General features: G+C 47.7%; 2 protein-coding genes across 2 annotated transcripts in view; both read left to right on the top strand.

Annotated features, from left to right (window-relative positions):
• Positions 1 to 809: 809 nt before the first annotated feature.
• Positions 810 to 15,947, top strand: TXNDC15 (thioredoxin domain containing 15). Its single transcript, XM_041763527.1, has 5 exons — positions 810 to 1,032; positions 5,315 to 5,802; positions 7,471 to 7,634; positions 13,196 to 13,326; positions 15,249 to 15,947. The coding sequence occupies exons 1-5, from the start codon at positions 825 to 827 to the stop codon at positions 15,443 to 15,445; spliced, it is 1,188 nt and encodes a 395-aa protein (XP_041619461.1). The 5' UTR covers positions 810 to 824; the 3' UTR covers positions 15,446 to 15,947.
• A 1,292-nt stretch (positions 15,948 to 17,239) lies between these two features.
• The window catches only part of PCBD2 (pterin-4 alpha-carbinolamine dehydratase 2), a 55,186-nt gene continuing 51,509 nt past the window's right edge, over positions 17,240 to 20,916 (top strand). The window contains exons 1-2 of the mRNA XM_041762481.1: positions 17,240 to 17,374; positions 18,638 to 19,243. Of these exons, the coding sequence (XP_041618415.1) occupies positions 17,240 to 17,374; positions 18,638 to 19,243 (741 nt within the window). The remainder of the gene's footprint in view (positions 17,375 to 18,637; positions 19,244 to 20,916) is intronic.

Below are 20,916 nucleotides of genomic sequence, written 5' to 3'. Positions count from 1 at the left end.
CAAATACAATTACAGGACGAAGAAAGCTACATGGAAAATCCGGGTTGAGCATCTGCCTTCCGCTCAGAGCGTGATCCCGGGGTTCTGGGATCCAGTCCCGCATCGGGCTCCCCGCGGGGAGTCTATGTCTCGGTGTCTCCTTGTACACTCTTACAAATTAAAAAGAAAAAAAAAAAGAAAGAAAGAAAATCTGTATGTTTCTGAGCGCCTAGGCGGGGCAGTCGGTTAAGCTTCTGCCTTAGGCCGAGGTCATGATCTCACTGCCCACTCCTCGCTCAGCAGGGAACCTGCTTCTTCCTCTATCACCTCCCCCTGCTTATGATCTTTTAAAATCCTAAAAAAAAAAAAGAAAAAGAAAAAGAAAAAAAAGAAAATCCATATGTTTCTTAGAGTGAAATAAAAACCTATTTGCTGTTTCTGCGAAACTCAAATTTAGCTGGGCACCCTGTAATCCGCGCGGCCCCGGCAGGCTGGGCAGGCAGGGCAGGCAGGGCAGGCAGGGCAGGCAGGGCAGGGCCGAGGGGAAAGGCGGAGATTCCGGGCACTCGGCGGAGGCCTCGGAGCCTCTCCCGCCCCGGAACGCGGCGCCGTGCAGACGCAGCGCCTACTGCCGGCAGCCAGAGCGCCTTCCGCGCGAAGAAGGCGGGCTGCGGGTCTGTGTTGGAACCCCGTCCCGGGCTTGCGGGTCGGGAAAGCTCGAGACGACCGGAGGTGTCTAGCTCTGGGATCCTGAACCGCAGCGGACGCCAAGGACTAGAGGCCACAAGCCAGAGGCAGGCCGCCCGACTCCAAGATGGCGCTCGCGGCCGCCGCCAGCTTCCAAGATGGCGGCACGGGCTCGCGCTCGTGCTCGCGCTTGCGGCTCCCCTCCCCCAGGAAGCCAGGAGCGCGCCGCGCCGCGCCTCGCCGAGCGCCCGTTGCCCTGCGGCTCGGGCAGTGGTCCCGAACGCTTCCAGCCCCGCGCCATGCGGCTCCTCGGCTGGTGGCAGGTCCTGCTGTGGGTGCTGGGGTCTCCCGCCCGCGGCCTGGAGGGTGAGTGCGGGCTGGGGCCGTGGCCGTGGCCGGCGGGGGGGTGGGGCGGCAGGCGGCGGCGAGCGAAATGACGGCGCGTGGAGGTGGGCTCGGGCGGCGCTCTTTCACCTGCGCGGGGTCCGCGGCGCGCCCCTCGGCTCCTCGTGGCGCCGGCCCGCGCGCCCAGCCCCGCGACGTCCCGACCCCTTTCCGCGGGGGTCGTGTGGGGCGGCGGGGAGCCCGTGCAGGCCCCGCCGCAGGCGTCCGTCAGTCGCGAGAGGCAGCGTGTGGGCGCCTACGGAGGCGCGCCCGTTATTAGGGGCGACACGAATCCGCGAGGAGCCGACCTTCCCGGCGCCCGACGCACCCACCTAGGAGACCGGCTGCGGGAGTAGCTCCGTGTCCGGGCGGGGCCGCCTCCCCGGGGCCTGTCACAGCCTGCCTTTCCGCCTGCAGGGCCCACGCTTTATTTTGCACTTTGACCGATCACTTTTTTTTAAGAAGGCCGCTCTCGGTCAGCTGCCTGTAGGCCGGACAGACCGACGTACCTGGAGGAGGCTGCCCGCGTAAGCCGCTGCTAGCCACGGCACGCTCTCCGGGCACCCCGGGGGGAGGGGCCACGCTGCAGGCCCGGCCCGACCCGCGCCCAAGGCTGCGGCCTTACCCCTGCAGCGCCGGGTCGTCCCGCTCCTCACACGTTGTGCAGGTCCCGACCGTTTGGCCTGCTATTTTTTTTTTTTAAGATTTTATTTATTCATGAGAGAGAGAGAGAGGGAGAGGCAGAGACACAGCAGAGGGGAGAAGCAGGCTCCATGCAGCGAGCCCGACGTGGGACTCGATCCCGGGACTCCAGGATCATGCCCTGGGCCGAAGGCGGCGCTAAACCGCTGAGCCACCCGGGCTGCCCACCTAAAAAATATAGATATTTTTAAAGATTTTATTTATGATAGACACAGAGAGAGGCAGAGACACAGGCAGAGGGAGAGGCAGGCTCCATGCCGGGAGCCCGACGCGGGACTCGATCCCGGGTCTCTAGGATCGCGCCCCGGGCCGAAGGCAGGTACTAAACCGCTGAGCCACCCAGGTGCCCCCCTAAAGTATTTTTTTCTTGTGACGAGAACTTTTAAGATTTACTCTCAGTAACTTTCATATATGCAACGCAGTATTATCAGTATTATTAACTAGAGTCACCATACTGTGAATCTACATTCTCATGACTTATTTTGTACCTGAAAGTTTGTACTTTCTGACCATCTATACTCTCTTTCTTTCTTTTTTTTTCTTTTTCTTTTTTTTTTTTTTTTCTTTTTTTAAAAGATTTTTATTTATTCATGAGATACCCAGAGGGAGAGAGAGGCAGAGGGAGAAGCAGGCTCCATGCAGGGAGCCCGACATGGGACTCGATCCCGGGACTCCAGGATCACGCCCTGGGCCGAAGGCAAGCGCTAAACCGCTGAGCCACCCAGGGACCCCCCCCCCCCCCTTTTTTAAAGACTATTTATTTGACAGAGGGCACAGAAGCAGGGGGAGGAGCAGAGGGAGAGGAGGAAGCAGGCTCTCTGCTGAGCAGGTTGCCTAATGCAGGGATCAATGTGTGGCTCCATCCCAGGACCCTGGGATCATGACCTGAGCCAAAGGCAGATGCTTCACTGACCAGTCATCCAGGCGCCCCCATCTTCACCCACTTCACCCCCTTCCACCACCACCTCTCATAGCCACCAGTCTGTTCTCTGTATCTCTGAGCTAGTTATTTATTTATTTATGAAGATTCCACATGTAAGTGAGAGCATAGGGGAATCTGTTTTTCTGGGATTCATCTCAATTTAGCATAATGATCTATGCATGTTGTTGCAAATGGCAAGGTTTCCTTTTTTGTGGCTGAATAATGATATCGTGTGTATAGATTCTATGTTCTTTATCCTTCCTTTGGTAGACACCTAAATTGCTTCTGTGGCTTTTGTAAATAAGGCTGCAATGAACATGGATGCATATATTTTTCAAATTAGTGTTTTTGTTCCACCTGGAAGTGGAATTGCTGGATCATATGGTAATTATAGTTTTAATTTTTTAAGGAACCTCTATACTGTTTTACACAACAGCTGCCCCAATTTACATTACTTCCAAGAGCACATGAAAGTTTCCTTTTCTCTCCATATCCGCAGCACTTGTTATTTCTTGTCTTTTTGATAAAAGGTGTGAGGTGAGATCTCTGTGGTTTTGATTTGCATTTTGATGTGGGTCTTTTATATCTTATGTCTCTATACCTGCTTAACTTTCTGAACATAGTAATAGAGTTATAATTACTGTTTTAATATCCTCATCTCCTAATTCTGACATCTGCAAGCTTTGGGTCAGTTTTAATTGGTTAATTCTTGTTCTCATTATGGATCTTATTTTCCTGCTTTTTGGAATGCCTGGTAACTTTTGATTGGATGCCGGACATAAGTTTGATCTTATTGAGTGCTAGATATTTTAGTGTTTGTCTAAATATTCATGAGTTTTGTCCTGGGGTACAGTTAAGTTAGCTGAGCTTGGTTTGAGCCTTGCTTTTAAGGTTTGCTAGATGGGTGCACAGCTGTATTTACTGTAGGATTAATTGTGCACAACTACTTTTGCATCCTCTCTCCGGTGCTCTGTGAATTGTGAGGTTTTCTAGTCTAGCTGGTGAGAACAGGTACTCCTCCCAGCTCCCTGTGAGTGGTGGGTACTTACTATTGCCTCTGATCCTTTTGGGTGGTTCTTTGCTTTGCTTTGGGAGCTTACTCCCATGTAAATGTTGACCAGTGTGTTTGTCTCTGCAGGTCTCTGGGTCCTCTCTCTGCAGCTTGCCCATCTCCACTATTCTGTCCTGCAAACTCTAGATTTCTTGGTCCCTCTGAACCCTCAGTAGCATCTCCTCAATTGGAGGAGTCTGCTGGACTTGTCCTGCTCCCCGCCTTCCTGAGCTGTGGCAGGCACTCCCTCAGGTGGTAAGCTAGAGCCCCTGTAGGGCTCTCCTCTGTTTCTCTTCCTTTTCTGCAGGGATCCCTATCCTTCCTTGCGGGCTAACTAGTCTCCTGAAACTTTTGCACATTTTTGGCCTTTTGGGGGTTGTTTCACTAGGGAGGGTAAATCTGGTCTCTCTTCCTCCAACTTAGCCAGAAGCAGGATTCTGAGAGAATGTTTTTCAATGGCTGAATGAATCTGCAAATCTCTATGGGGATATTCTTTGAGCTCTTACACTAAGTGTGCATACCTTAGGAAGCTCCCAGACCTCTCCCCAACTTTAAAGTCAGTTGGTTATTCACACTTGGGTGACATGCTGTTGACAGGGCACAGCCCATTACATGGCTGGTGGTTTCCTAGCCGCAAGGCGAGCTTGTCTGAGTACAGCTGGGCTCATTTGTTTCTGCTGCCCTGTGGTTGGCACTGAGTCTGGCTGCTTTTATTGAGTTAAGGGGAGTTGGAAGGCAGGAGTCACTGTTAAAAAAGGTGAGTGGAGATTGCTCAGTGAATGAGACTTCCCTAGGGTCTTCCCTTGCCCAAAACATTTTGCCCACTCCCTGTCTAGTGGCTCCAAAAGTGGGAGGAAAGTCCTCCTTACCTCTGCTGTTGCCTTGGCACTGTGGGGTGTACCTCCTGGCACTCCCAAGGGTGGCAAGCAGGAGAGAGGCCACCTCATGCAGGAGCTGCTGTATGGCTGGAGTAGTGTTATCAGGTTGGGAGGCACAGCGCTCCCTGAGGTATTATGGGGGCAGGGTAAGGCCTGATCTGGAGTAGCAGTCAGAAGACTTCACTCAGAGACCTGGCTCTGCTGCTTACTAGCTTGCGTGGGTTGGGCCTTATGCTGCTTCTCTGTGCCTCGGCTTGGTCATCCGTTAAGTGGGGATGGTGACCCTTGTCCTGCTGGGCTCTCAGAGCTGTTATAATGTGTGCAAGGTTGCCTTGCTATAGTAGAATCTTCTATAAAGGCATCATTGTTTTGTTGGATATTTTCATCAAGCATATGAAATTGTTGAAGTATTTGTGTTATATTTTCCTAATCGGATATTTGCAGTGGAATGTTCTTGCTTATAATCGACAGGACAAATAGCAGGTATCACATGAAGGCATGTAGTTGTTCATTTGGTATCTGACATTTATTAACCTGGTACCTTTTTCTTCATGATCTGGAGAATGATGGGTGGCCCTCTGATAGTTTTATGGGGAGATTACCTTTTTTCTTGGTAGGGGAAAATTTCTTGTTTGAGGAGAACTGTAATTCTTTGGAGGGTGCGTGTACTTTGAAGTGACTTACACCTGGGAACATGCTGGCATGTTTTAGTTGCTGAGGAAGGCAGTCACTTGCAGTCGGAGGAGCAGCCTGCTCATGCTCTGCTGGCCGGAGTCGTGTCCACAAGTGAGGAAGAGCACCCACGCGGCCCTGGGGGCCAGGACAGGTCAGCGGGAGAGGCAGGCACAGTCCTGGGGCTTGACGCGGATGGCGACCATGTGCTGATGCTGTCCGTGATCCCCGGGGAGACAGACGACAAGCTGAGTTCCGAGCCCAGTGGCGGCACCTGTGGGGCCCAAGGGGAGGAGGACTCGCGGTGCAGCCTCCGAGAGCACCTCTTCTCTCTGGACGGCACGGGGGCCAGCTTCCAGGACAGAGAGGAGGAGTATTACTCAGAGCCCGAGGTGGGCGAATCGGACCCGGCCCCACACGAGGACTCCAATAGCACGGAAAGTCTGAAATCTCCCAAGGTGAACTGCGAGGAGAGAAATGTGACCGGCTTAGAAAACTTTACTCTCAAAGTTTTAAATATGTCACAGGTAAGAAAGGATGGCTTAGTTTCTTCCTCCTTTTCTGCATACTGATTTTCCTATTTAATATTCTATCAGCTATCAAACGGAGGGTCGGGATCTTTATTATTTTCTGACGGCTGCATCAGTGAAAATTGACTTTGCTCTCATGTTTGTAGGGAGAGGAGAGGAGGCAATAGAACTAGTGTCAGTTATCAATTATGCTTTGTAGGCCGCATAAGCCTAGTCACCCTTGGGGTCTTCTCTCCACCAAGCCTCATGATGGAGATCCCAGGGGCATGTGGGTGGCTCAGTTGGTTTAGTTTGAGTCTTGGTTTCAGCTCAGGTGGTGGTCTCAGGGTCGTGAGTTAGAGCCCCGTGTTGGGCTCTGCGCTCAGCCCAGAGTCTGCTTGAGATTCTCTCTCTCCCTCCGTTCCAACCCCCCACTCATGCTCTCTCTGTCTCAAATAAATGAAGAAATCTTAAAAAAAAAAAATCCCATTGGACAGATAGGCACTTAGCATCAGAATCCTAGCATTTTTCTTCTTCCAAATGAGCTATTTATTACAGAGGTAAGTTAAAAATATCTGAATTACTAAGATTGTGATTAGCAGTGTTTAGACTGGTGATACCCCTGGGAAGCAGGTTATATTAATGAAAAGTTTCTTCAAAGACTATGATTCCAGTGTTTTCTCCGGAGTGAGTTGTCCCCAATGCAGCCACGCTTTTCCAGCCCGTTGGATAAATAATAATTCCAAAGAGAACACTAGGATAATGTCTGACTAGTGGGATTGTTGAGTCAGGTAGCAGGATGAGTTAAGGCTGCTTATGTAATATGAGAAGAAATCCTAGCTCTGCACGCTATGACTGCTTATTTTAAATGAGGGTAAATGGTATATGGAGTGTCCATGGCCCCTTGAAGTACAGGGGTCTGCGCTGGCCTCACACCCTCCCCTTAGTGCCTGGTGAACAGTGTGCCTCAGCCCTGCTGGACTGTTTCTTGAGTGTCACACACTTGACCAGGAGAGAGCAGTTTCAGCAGTCTGAGTTAGGGTGGTGGCAGGGATGATGCACCCTGTCATTGAACTAGCCTTTGGGCAAATATATTGATTTGACTGCTTGCAGATCTGGATCTACTGTTCAGTGCTTTAATAATGCCATTAGAATGTGTGAAAGGCACAGGTCAGAGGTGGGGACAATGGCTTGTGCCTTGTGGGTACTTGGTATTTGAATTGACGAATCCCGAAAGATACTGAAATTGCTATATAGTACTATCAAGAAAGCCTACAGGAAAGTTTATGATTTGTTATTTGCCAATACTTTGCTGCTGATTCATGCATTCCTATGGTTCAAAACCCAAAAGGTTCTTTATTTTTTATTTTTATTATTCATGAGAGACAGAGAGAAGCAGAGAAATAGGCAGAAGGAGAAGCAGGCTTCTCGCAGGGAGCCGGATGGGAGACTCGATCCCAGGACCCCTGGATCACGACCTGAGTGGAAGACATACTCTCAACCACTGAGCCACCCAGGTGCCCCCAAACCCAAAAGGTTCTTAAGGGGATATCCTGTAGTCTCCCTATCGTGTCCCTGCCTCCTCTCCTTGGAGGCAGCAGTGTTTCCACTTTCTTGGGCATCCTTCCAGAAGAATGTACATGAACATTTACTGCTGACTTTAACACTTGTTTTTTTTTACTACAGGACCTTATGGATTTTCTGAATCCAAATGGTAGTGACTGCACGCTGGTCCTGTTTTATACCCCATGGTGCCGATTTTCTGCCAGTTTGGCCCCTCATTTTAATTCTCTGCCCCGGGCATTTCCAGCTCTTCATTTTTTGGCACTCGATGCTTCTCAGCACAGCAGGTATGTTCCCTGAATAGAGCTTACATGTCATCCTTCTGGATGATGGTTACAGTTATTTGGAGGTAGTCATTTAAATTCAAAGCTGAGAATGTAGGTGTGAGCATGGAAAGTGGACTAGCAGGAGGGATGGGCAAGGGTGAGTGGTAAAGACTCCTCAGGGAGCTGAGACTCACTTTCTGGAGGCCCCTGAAGAGAAGGGACTGTTGTCTGCATGGTGGAATTTGCCTTTTTTTTTTTAATTTATATATTCATGAGAGACCCAGAGAGAGAGGCAGAGACACAGGCAGAGGGAGAAGCAGGCTCCCCATAAGGAACTCGATGTGGGACTCGATCCCGGAACCCCGGGATCACACCCTGAGCCAAAGGCAGATGCTCAATCACTGAGCCACCCAGGCTTCCCTATCTATCTTTATGTTAATTACATCTGTTGTTTATGGAGGGCCTACCATGTGCTAGATATTGGGGAAAGTACTTTTCTTTTTTTTATTTTTTTTATTTATTTTTATTTATTTATGATAGTCACAGAGAGATAGAGAGAGAGGCAGAGACACAGGCAGAGGGAGAAGCAGGCTCCATGCACCGGGAGCCCGACGTGGGATTCGATCCCGGGTCTCCAGGATCGCGCCCTGGGCCAAAGGCAGGCGCCAAACCGCTGCGCCACCCAGGGATCCTAGTACTTTTCATTTGTATCTCATTTTGTCCTCAAAACGGGTATAGTGAATATGTACTATAATTTCCCCCCAATTTTGCACAGAAGTATGTAACTAGCCCTGGGTTGTATTATATAAATGAGTGAATTACTATGACTAAGTTAATAATTTTTAAAAAAATTTAAATTCAATTTGGTTAACATATACTGTATTATTAGATTCAGGGGTAGGCTTTAGTGATTCATCAATTTCAAGTAACACCCAGTTCTTTTTTTTTTTTTTCTTTTTACACCCAGTTCTCATTACATCACATACCCTCCTTAATGCCCATCACCTATTTACTCATTCCCCCCATCTCTCCTTCAGCAACTCACTTTGTTTCCTAGCATTAAGTCTCTTAAGGTTTGCTTACTTCTCTGTTTTTTTTTTTTTTTTTTTAATATTTTATTTATTTATTCATGAGAGACACAGAGGGAGAGAGAGGCAGAGGCACAGGCAGAGGGAGAAGCAGGCTCCATGCAGGGAGCCCGATGTGGGACTCGATCCCGGGTCTCCAGGATCAGGCCCTGGGCTGCAAGGCGGTGGCCAAACTGCTGAGCCGCCCAGGCTGCCCTACTTCTCTGTTTTTACCTTATTTTTCCTTCCCTTCCCCTACATTTCTCTGTTTTGTTTCTTAAATTCCATATATGAGTGAAATCATATGGTATTTTTCTCTGCCTTATTTCACTTAACTATACTACTCTCTAGTTCCATTGACATCAATGTAAATGGCAAGATTCATTCTTATTTTTTTTTTATATATTTATTCATGAGAGATGCAGAGAGAGAGAGGGGCAGAGACACAGGCAGAGGGAGGAGCAGGCTCCATGCAGGGAGACCGATGTGGACTGGATCCCGGGTCTCCAGGATCACACCCTGGACCGAAGGCGGCGCTAAACCGCTGAGCCACCGGGGCTGCCCAGATTTCATTCTTATTAATGGCTGAGTAATATTCGATTTTATATATATACTATATCTTCTTTATCCATTCATCTGTCAGTGGATATCTGGGCTCTTCCCACAGTTTGGCTCTTGTGGACATTGTTGCTATAAACATTGGGCTGCAGGTGCCCCTTTGAGTCACTATGTTTGTATCCTTTTTTTTTTTTTTTTTTAAATTTTTTAATTTATTTATGATAGTCACACACAGAGAGAGAGAGAGAGAGAGAGGCAGAGACACAGGCAGAGGGAGAAGCAGGCTCCATGCACCGGGAGCCCAACGTGGGATTCGATCCCGGGTCTCCAGGATCGCGCCCTGGGCCAAAGGCAGGCGCCAAACCGCTGCGCCACCCAGGGATCCCGATGTTTGTATCCTTTGGATAAACAACCAGTTGTGCAATTGCTGGGTGGTGGGGTAGCTCTATTTTTAACTTTTTGAGGAACTTCCATACTGTTTTCCAGAGTGCCTGCACCAGTTTGCATTAAGGATGGAATTTAGGGATCCCTGAGTGGCGCAGCGGTTTGGTGCCTGCCTTTGGCCCAGGGCGCGATCCTGGAGATCCGGGATTGAATCCCACGTCAGGCTCCCGATGCATGGAGCCTGCTTCTCCCTCTGCCTGTGTCTCTGCCTCTCTCTCTCCTTCTCTCTGTGTGTGTGACTATCATAAATAAATAAAAATTAAAAAAAAAAAAAAAAAAGGATGCAATTTAAAGGTGGGTCTGCTTGATGGTAGTGGAGGGGCCAGAGGACTCTTCAGGGTTTTGGTCTGCCTGAATTAGCAAGATTAGTGTCACATGTGGAACCCTCCTGAGACTCATCTGCAGTTTAAGTTTCTCCCCTTGGTAGCTGATTCAGCACCCTGTTGTGTGTCTGCTCAGGATTTCTTTCTTTCCTTCCTTTCCTTCCTTTCCCTCCCCCTTTTTTCTTTCCTCTTATTTACATTTATTGTATGCATGTTCCTTAGTGGACAGTCAATAAATTGATTGAATGAATTAATGTAGCCCTTTAAAATGGTGTTTACTGGGCAGCCCGGGTAGCTCTGTGGTTTAGTGCCGCCTTCATCCCAGGGTGTGATCCTGGAGACCTAGGATCGAGTCCCATGTCGGGCTCCCTGTGTGGAGCCTGCTTCTCCCTCTGCCTGTGTCTCTGCCTCTCTCTCTCTGTGTCTCTCATGAATAAATAAGTAAAATCTTTTAAAAAATAAAATAAATAAAATGGTGTTTATTTTTGTTTTATGTTATTCAGTGGGCTTTTGTCTTTTTTATATGTTGAGTGCGATAAGGTATAAAGAGCTTTGTTCAGATGTGTATTTCCCCCAAGGGCTGTGACTGTGCGAGGGTTTTATTTATTTATTTTTATTTATTTTTTAAAGATTTTATTTACTTATTCATAGAGACACACACAGAGAGAGGCAGACACAAGCAGAGGGAGAAGCAGGCTCCACGCAGGGAGCCGGATGTGGGACTCGATCCCAGGTCTCCAGGATCACACCCCGGGCTGCAGGCGGTGCCAAACCGCTGTGCCACCAGGGCTGCCCTATTTATTTTTTAAGAAATATTTATTTATTTTTGTGTGTGAGAGAAAAAGCTTGAGCATGAACATGAGTTGAGGGAGAGGAAGAGGGAAAGCAGACTCTCCACAGAGCAGGGATTCCGATGTGGGGCTTTATCCCAGGACCCCGAGGTCCTGACCTGAGTCAAAGGCAGACGTTTAACCCACTGAGCCACCCAGGCGCCCCGTGCATGGGTTTTAAAGTGTGTCCCTCCTCCTCTGCCTCACATGCCCTTTAGCAGGTTACAGGAGGTGGTGGGTGGATCACTTTGGAAAGTCTGGAACATGGTCAAATTGGTAAAAATGAAGTTGAGTAAAAAAAAAAATTTTTTTTTGAAGATTTTATTTATTTTTTCATGAGAGACAGAGAGAGAGAGAGAGAGAGAGAGAAGTAGAGACACAGGCAGAGGGGGAAGCAGGCTTCATGCAGGGAGCCCAATGTGGGACTTGATCCCTGTACTCCCGGATCATGCCCTGAGCTGAAGGCAGACGCTCAACCACAGAGCCACCCAAGTGTCCCCTCAGACTTTTTAAAATATTTTAATTATTTATTTGAGAGAGAGAGAGAGAGAGAGAGAGACCAAGTGAGCAGAGGGAGACGGAGAGAGAGGGAGAAGCACACTCCCCATTGAGCGCAGAGCCCAACTTGGGGCTCAATCCCAAGAGCCTGAGATCATGGCCTGCGCCTAAATCAAGTCGATGCTTAATCAACTGAGCCACCCAGGCACCCTTCAAGTAAAAATTTTTATTTTATTTTATTTTATTTATGATAGTCACAGAGAGAGAGAGAGAGAGGGGCAGAGACACAGGCAGAGGGAGAAGCAGGCTCCATGCACCGGGAGCCCGACGTGGGATTCGATCCTGGGTCTCCAGGATCGCGCCCTGGGCCAAAGGCAGGCGCCAAACCACTGCGCCACCCAGGGATCCCCCAAGTAAAAATTTTGAGTAAAAATTTGCACTCCACTGATCTTCCATGTGGGTAATGTAACTGCCAACATTTACCTAAACTTGTTTAGGGAGAAAGAAATTGCAGCAAATTAGTAATTCTCACAAGGGCTTCAGGGAAATATCTAGGTGGCCTGGCCCAAGGTAAGAGACTGGTGGAAAGGACAGTCTAGGTCAGTGTCAGACTTGGACTGGGCTCCCCCCACCCCACTGGCAGGGCTGGCCCCTAGCACCAGCTTAAAGCTCTAGGTTTGGGTCTCACCCTGCCGTTTTCTGCTGGCCTTTATCATCTGCTTTCTTCTGTCATCTCCATGCATGCCTCTCAGTGTCTGCTGATCATGGAGAGTAGAGACTTGTTATAAGGCCGGGGCATGTGTTTGCCTCATATGTTAATATTTAAGGTACACCATGTTTACAAAAGAAATAAATCCTGATTTTCCAATACTATCATTTTACTAATGGGGGAAACTGAGGCTTAAAGAGGTTAAATAGTCTGCCTGAAGCTCACACAACTGGTTCAGTGACAGACCTGAGGCTTGAACCCGAGTGTTTTGACTCCAGAGCTTGTAGGACCTACTGTATTATGTAAAGGTGAAGCAGTACCACTCAGATCATGTTATGTCCTGCTCCAGTGGTGAACTTCCTGGTGTGTCTGCTAGACCATAGATCCACGGGTCCTGACTTAACCAAACTAACTGCTCACCCTAAGTTGAATCTCGTATATGAAGGATGGAGATGGGCATTCTGGAGAGTCTGAAATTTCTTTTGTCAAAAAAATTGACATAGTATGCTTTGTCCATGAACTAGAATTTTCTGGTCTGACCACTTTCGGCAGTTAGCAACTTAAATAGTGGAATCACTAGGGGAAGCTTGGTTGACTCAGTGGAGTGTGCACTTCTTGATCTTGAGGTTGTGAGTTCCAGCCTTACGTTGGGGGTAGAGTTTACTTTAAAAAAAAAAAAAGTGGAATAACTGTGTGAAGAATAGTGCCTTATTGTAATAGAAAGCAACTCAGCATAATAGGAATGCCCCCAAATTTAACCCATAAGGAAAAAGATCAGAAAGGGGGACACCTGGGTGGCTCAGTGATTGAGTGTCTGCCTTTGGCCCAGGGCGTGATCCTGGATCCTGGGATCGAGTCCCACATCCCGCTCCCCATAGGGAGTCTGCTTCTCCCTCTCCTGTGTCTCTGCCTCTCTCTCTGTCTCTCATGAATAAATAAAATCTTAAAAAAAAAAAAAGAAAGAAAGAAAAAGGTCAGAAAGAGCTATAAGCATAGAGTTTGAGTATCAGAAACCTCTCTAGGTCACAGGAAACTGATACTGATAAACAGATTAAAAAAATGGATTTATGGCCATCCATTCTGATATGGTAACTGCGTGAGAAAACCTGCTGTTGGTTCTGGTTTTCTGACTGACTTCTTTCTGTGATGATAGCCTTTCTACCAGGTTTGGCACCGTAGCTGTTCCCAACATCTTGTTATTTCAAGGAGCTAAACCAATGGCTAGATTTAATCATACGGACCGAACATTGGAAACACTGAAAGTCTTCATTTTTAACCAGACGGGTATGTAGAAATAATATGCCATTCAAGGGATTTTATTTTACTCAGGTATATGAATTCTGTGGGTTCCTGTCTGCTCTTATTAAGTGAAAGATTCAAGATTGGTTTTCAGATGCAAACCTTCTTTTCTGGTGAACTGCTATGGTTCTATTAAAAGTTTTTCAATCAGTGGCAAGCTTCACATGAATAGGTAATTTTAATGATTATCAATACCTTTATTTTTTATTTTTTAAAAAATTTTTATTTATTTATGATAGAGAGAGAGAGAGAGAGAGAGAGAGAGGCAGAGACATAGGCAGAGGGAGAAGCAGGCTCCATGCACCGGGAGCCTGATGTGGGACTGGATCCCGGGTCCCCAGGATCGCACCCTGGGCCGAAGGCAGGCGCCAAACTGCTGCGCCACCCAGGGATCCCTATCAACACCTTTAAAAAAAACAGTTTTATTATTCTATAATTCACATACCATACACCTGTAGATAATTTCTTTTTTTTTTTAAACATTTACATTTCTTTCTTTTTCTTTAAGATTTTGTTTATTTATTCATAGACAGAGAGAGAGGCAGAGACACAGGCAGAGGGAGAAGCAGGCTCCATGCAGGGAGCCTGATGTGGGACTCGATCCCCGGTCTCCAGGATCACCACCCAGGCTGCAGGCGGTGCCAAACTGCTGCGCCACTGGGGCTGCCCCTTGTAGATAATTTCTTACATACATTTTTCATTAATGTGTAATATTTACCCAAATGTATGCATTAATTATTGGTGTGCTGGGTGATAAATTTTCACAATATGAACACCTCGAGTAACCAGGATTCAGACCCAGAGAGAATGTGACCAGTCCACCCTCAGCACTCCTGCCCACAAAGATAACTACCACCTTGACTCCTGACACAATGGGCTAGTGTTATCTGTTTTTGAACTTTATATTAATGGAGACATCCAGAATGGATTCCTTTGTGCTGGCTTATTTCAGTCACCATTGTGTTTTTGTGAGATTCATCTGCGTTGGTGGGTACAGTTGTATTTTCTTCATTTTTGTTGCTGTGTTGTTCCATTTATTCACCCATATGCAGATGCTATTTTAGTCCCTTAATATTTGCCAAAACATGTAGCCTAATTTTTTTATTCTGTAGAAGTTTGAACACTAAATATTGAAGAAATTTTTTTCTTTGCAGAAGTTTGCTCTTCAAAAGCTTGAATGTCTTAATTATGAGCACCCCACTTTTTCCTGAAGTATATTTACTGGGAATAAAAATAAGTTAAAACATACCTTACATATATATGAAATATACTTATATCTCACAGTAAAGAACAAAAAGCTGAGTTACCTCATATGAGTGAAAGGGTTGTTGGTGGGTAGTTAGCTATTCCAAGTCTTAGAGTTCCATACCCCTGCTTATCAATCAGACGGATATGGAAAGAAGGTGCCATTTTGCTCAACGTTCTAGGAAAACCTAGAACCCAAAAGAAATCAAGGAGTCATAGCATCTTTGGTAATGGCGTATCTTAGTGGTGGTTAGTTCTAACAATGTTTTCAGTAAATGATTTAAAGGCATTTTGAATTTAGCATTCATTCACCTGTGAAAACATTCTGTAGATTCCTGAGACTAGCTTTAGTAGTTACTTGTTGAATTTTGGTGTCACAGAGAACAAAAGACAACTCTTACCCTGCACTAAGACCCTTCTGAGGAGTTCATAAAAATTTTAGCATTTAGGCTTTGAACAGCTGAATGGGTTCCTGCTCCTTTGATGTGGTGGGGGAGAGGCAAACACAGATTATACCAACAGACAAGTGAAACCTGTCCCAGATACACCAGTGTATTTATTTTAAGACTACATATCTTTTTGCATACCACACAAAATGCTTGAGAAAGATCTTTAGCGGATATGTTTTCTGTCTGATTTGAAACAGCTGATTTCTTTTTCAGGCATAGAAGCCAAGAAAAATGTGGTGGTAACGCAAGCTGATCAAATAGGCCCTCTTCCCAGCACTCTGATCAAAAGTGTGGACTGGCTGCTTGTATTTTCTCTGTTCTTTTTAATTAGCTTTATTATGTATGCTACCATTAGAACTGAGAGCATTCGGTGGCTAATTCCAGGACAAGAGCAGGAACATGTGGAATAGTGACGGGCTGAAAGAAGTCGGAACGAGGAATTTCAGAAATCAGTGCTGCCTTTTCTTACATCTTCTCCAGTGAAGTATAGACTTACAACTTCAGTTAGATTAAAAGAATCATGTATTTGTTGAACTGTTATATGTGTTAAAAATTATAAATTGGTGTTTTAATTAGTACTGCAATAAGCAAATGCAAAAATATTCAGTGGCGCTCACCATTCTTGTTTTGACTAATCCAATGTTTTAAGGGAGTAATCCAGTTTCAAATGTGGAGCTGTGTTCAGGTGGAATAGTGGATAGTGACAGTTTGCTTCATAGAAGGAAGAAATAGGAGTTTCACATTATAGTTTTAGGAAACTCTTGATTCCTTATATATGTGTAAGAAGATTGGTTTCTGTTCATTTGCAGTTTTTCTCTCCGTGCAGGAGAGTGTTCTGTTGCGGAAGAATAACTAGAATTGGTAAGTGTGACCTTCTTGAGTAACTGATGGGAAAATAAAAGAGTCAAGTACTTTGGTGTTTGTAATGTTTAATTTCATTGAAAGAACTTGAAGTGGTTTAAGTTGTTTCTGGATAGGACAGATGTTAGGAGAAAGTAAATATTATCATCAAACTAAAGCTTATTTATTACCAGATCTAGGCAAAAGCATCACTCAAATTTTAGTCACAGTTACCTACCCAGCATGCACTGATTCAGCCTTTTTATAATAATTTTTTTAAAATTTTTATTTATTTATGATAGTCACACACACACGCAGAGAGAGGCAGAGACATAGGCAGAGGGAGAAGCAGGCTCCATGCACCAGCAGCCCGACATGGGATTCGATCTCGGGTCTCCAGGATCGAGCCCTGGGCCAAAGGCAGGCGCTAAACCGCTGCGCCACCTAGGGATCCCTTTTTTTATTTTATTTTTTATAATTTTTTTTTTTTTGCACTGATTCAGCCTTAAGAGGTTCTTAGCACTGTGTGAGTTTCAGTGAGAGCCAAAAGAAGTATGTAACACTGTGTTCTTGCCCACAGTTGATTCTAGTCTAATTTAGGACACATGTAGAAAAGAGACAACATGAAATTTATACCAGATTTTTGAAAAGCTGTTTCTAAGATCCTTTAAACTCAGATACGACATCTGACCACAGAAAAACTTTTTTAAAAAAATTTTATTTGACACAGAGAGAGAACACCAAGTAGGGGGAGCAGGGGCTGGCAGAGCAAGGAGCTGGATGTGGAGCTTGATCCCAGGAGACTGGGATCATGACCTGAGCCAGAAGCAGACATTTAGCTGACTGAGCCACCCAGGCCCCTGCTAAGTAACTTTTAGATTGATTGTTTCCAGTGTTCCAGATAGAGTAGTTCATTTCATAATGCACCTTAAATTCTATGGAAATAGAACTTTAGTTGAGTCACCTTCTCAGAATGTTATGTTGGGCAGGAGTTTATGGCTTTATGTTGTGGACAGCTATGGCTGGGGTGGTTACTGGCGGGAAGGGACAGTGGTTCAGAACGGTACTATTATTATTTTCCCTTTACAAATGAGCAAATGGAGGCATGGAGAGAGGTTAAGTAACTTGCCCAGGTCACACACAGTAAATAGATGAAGCTGGGATTTGAACCTTTACATGTATGTGTGTGTGTGTGTGTGTATACCTACAGAAGAGACAAAGCAAGATCAGTTCCAGGAGTGTGCGTTGGTCCCTCATGGCCAGTGAGTAGATCCTCCCCAGCAGCCAAAGGCCAGAGGGCCCCTAGTGCCTTAGCACAAGTTGACCCCCACCCAGCAGAGTCTCTAATACTGAAAGGGGAGGGCATGCCCCAGGACGATCTGACTTACATGCTTAAGACGAATAAGGGAGTATATACTGAGTCTGGATCAGGGCCTTCCCTGATTCCCACACAAGGTGCTAAGCCTCGAACAGGCTGCATGGGCTCTTTATCACTATCGGTAAGGAAGTGTTCTAGGCCCAAGGCCCATTCTTACATGGGTGAACAGGGCTTAAAAGATCTGTGAGCAGGAGACCGCCTTTCCTAAGAGTATCCACTATAAAGAAGTTGCTCAGTAAATCTTTACTTAAGGAACTTAAATCCTACTAATTAGAGACTTTCGTGTGAAGCCAGAGTATTCACAGCCCCTACTGGTGCACCTCACTTCCCTGGGGCCCTACTAGTGTGCTACTGCTGCTGCTTTTCATAACTAGAGCTGAGATGCCAGTTTCCTACAGTGGATATAGGGAAAGAAAACAATCAGGAGTTTTGTTTTTTCCAAAAATTTATTTATTCATGAGAGACACAGAGAGGCAGAGACACAGGCAGAGGGAGGAGTAGGCTCCTCGCAGGGAGCCTGATGTGGGGATTCGATCCTAGAACCCTGGGATCATGACCCGAGCCAAAGGCAGGCACCCAACTGTTGAGCCACCCAGGTCTCCTGATCAGGAATCTATTGTTACCTCACACCCACCAGTTCATTTTGCAGTTCTCACTTCAATAAGCAAGTTTGCAGAGTATTCTTCATAACTGTATACACCCAATTAAGTACTGGAAATGAAACTTTTAATCCTGTCTCCAGTCTCTGCCCACTTGAGGCACCAAAGGAAACTAGAATGTCTTAGATGAATGCTTTGAGATCAGTGACATGTGATCAGGGTCTGCAGAGAGATTCCTCCATTAAGTTTTTGTGAAGTGGGCAAAGGTAAGAATATGGATTGAGCCATAAGTCTGAATTTTAGGATATTTTAAGGCAAAAACGCTTATCCCCCAATCGATACGTGGATAAAAAAATTAACTGCTAGCACCTAAGTTGAACTTAAATGGGTACGCCTAGAAAAAATTCTCTAGTATATGACTAAATCTTACGCAAAATGGATTATATTATAGAACCCTGGGCGGCTCAGCGCATGATCCCAGGGCCCTGGCATTGAATCCCACATCGGGCTTCCTGCAGGAGCCTGCTTCTCCCTCCGCCTAGGTCTCCGCTTCTCTCTGTGTCTCTCATGAATAAATCATCTTTTTAAAAAATCGGCTGTATTATTTGCTTAAACTAGTAAAAGATCCAAGTGAAGATACTAAAAGACGGTAAACTACACTCCAATGGGTGAATTTTATGGTATGTGGCGTCCCATCGCAAAAAAAGGCAAGAAAAAAGGAGTAAGAATAAAGTATTAGTGAATACATAAAAGACCCCCGTCCCCTTTTACTACCGTAAATAATCTGCGTACGCCCCTCTGCGGAGCGCGCCCCGGGCGCTTCCCCTCGGGGAGCACGGAGCGCCGGGTTTCCCGACTCCCGGGCGGGCACGGCGGAGCGCGCAGCCGCGCCCCGGGCCGGTCCACGGCGGCTCTGGCCCTCCGCGGGCGGGGACACGGGCCGACCCACGCCCGGCGCCCACCGCCCGCCGCCTCGCGCCCCGGCCCGCGGAGTCCTCCCACCCCCCGGGCGGGAGCCCCGCGCCCACCGTCCTCGCAGCCCGCGGCGCCAGCCCGCCAGGCCCGCTCCCGGCCCGGCTGGAGGGGGCCTGCGGGGCCTGCGGGGGCCGCCCGCCCGCCTGCCGCCCGCCTGCCGCCCGCGCGGTCGGCGGCCCTGCGGCGCCCGGGCCCTTCCGGGGCGGGCCGCGCGGGCGCCCGCAGGACGGCGCGGCCGGCGGCTGGAGGCCGTTCGCAGGGCCCCGCGGCTCCCGGCCCGCCCGGTGGGCGCCTGCGGGCGGCAGGCAGGCAGCGCGCGGGGCAGCCCTCGGCCGGCGGCCATGGCGGCGGCGCGGGGGACGTCGCGGCTCGTGGTGGCGACCCTGCGGGGCCGGGGCGCGAGCTTGTCGGCCACGGTGAGTGCCGGGGGGAAGGAGAGCGCGGCGGGAGGAGGGCGAGGCCCCGCGGCGGGGGCGGGGGCGGGGGCGGGGGCGGGCCCGGGCGGGCCTCCGGCCTCGGACCGCGGGAGCCGCGTGGGGCGCGGGGCACCTGCCGGACCCCCGGGCTTCCGTGTCCCGTCGCGGTCTACGAAGCCGCCCGCCAGAACAAAACCGAGGACGATTTTGGCTTTAAAAAAAAAGAAAGAAAGAAGAGCAGGAATAGTAGCCGTAAAGCTGTCTTGAGTGAGCCCGGGCGCTGTGCTCGCTGGTGCGCCGGCTGAGAGCCCGCCGCAGGCCGCCGGCTCGGCGCGGATGAGCTGCTGTAGGAGGGTCATTAGTGACGCTTACCCATTTTAGGGGCACATCTATTCTTTCCTCTTCCGCAGAGCGTCCCGTCACTTTACCGGCCTTGGAAATTAATGTATTGAGATAAATGAACCTGAGGGAAAGTTTGGACACGCAGCACCACCTAGTGGGGAAATGTCGCATTAAACTTCCCATTTCACCCTCAGTCGCTTGCTAGAGCCCCCTGGGCACTTGGGAAGTTGTTTAACGGGATTCGTTGAAGGTAGCTTGACGACGGGGGCACCTGGGCGGCTCAGCGTCTGCCTTTGGCCCAGGTCGTGATCCCGGGGTCCTGGGATCGAGTCTCGCGTCAGGTTCCCCCAGGGAGCCTGCTTCTCCCTCTGCCTCTCTCTGGCTCTCTCATGAATAAATAAATAAAATCTAAAAAAAAAAAAAAAAAAAAGATTTTAATGATGATGATGGACTCTGTTTCGTGACCAGTAAGGTGAGAGCACGAGTTGAGTGCTTACTGACACCTAAACGTGTCCCAAGGCATACCTCTACCCAAGGTGCTGATAATCCAGTAACATTACAGGGTTCAGAGGAATGAATAAACGACATGATTTGAGTGGCTGCCACCATGCATGGTGGCTCTATGCTAGGTGTCTACATTCAAGATCTCTTTAACCCTTTCAAAAAAGTTTGACAGGTAGATGTTGTGATACCCCCACCATAGACATAGACAGAGACATGAGGATACTGGTATTGAGAGAAGCTAAGTGATTTGTTCAGTGTCACCGCACCTGAAAGTGACAAAGCTAGGCCTTGAATCAAGTTCATTCTCTCCAGACCCTATGTTCTTCCCTATCCCTGTCCCCATCTCCCACAGAAAAAAAATTAAGCCGATCGTAAAGGGTTCTGCAGAAGGTGTGTCTGCAAGGGGACCATTTGTGCTAGGTAGGTGAAGTGGCTCCATTTCACAGTCCTGGACTCAGTCCCTGTTCTTGGGCAGACACCTGTGGTAAGTACCGAGCACATACCATTGCCCTCATTGGGGATGTGCATGGTGGAGAATGTGGAGATCAGCTCAGCGGGCGTGTTTTGCTCACTCCAGGTGACTGCTGCATTACCCACAGCATGGTTAATGGTTTTCTTGGCAGCTACTCAGCGTGGACACAGATAATTTAAATTCTTTTACATAGTTTTTGGGGTTGAATTAACATATTTAAGTGACTAATAAGAATTTTAGATTATTTCCTATAGTGGGTCACTATAAAACTAATGAATAGGTGTTTTGGATTTTTTTTTAAAGATTTTATTTATTTATTCATGAGAGACACACAGAGAGAGAGGCAGAGATATAG

This window comes from Vulpes lagopus, chromosome 7 (genome assembly GCF_018345385.1).
Source record: "Vulpes lagopus strain Blue_001 chromosome 7, ASM1834538v1, whole genome shotgun sequence".
NCBI classification, from domain to species: domain Eukaryota; kingdom Metazoa; phylum Chordata; class Mammalia; order Carnivora; family Canidae; genus Vulpes; species Vulpes lagopus.
This window is presented reverse-complemented; position numbering and strand designations above follow the sequence as displayed.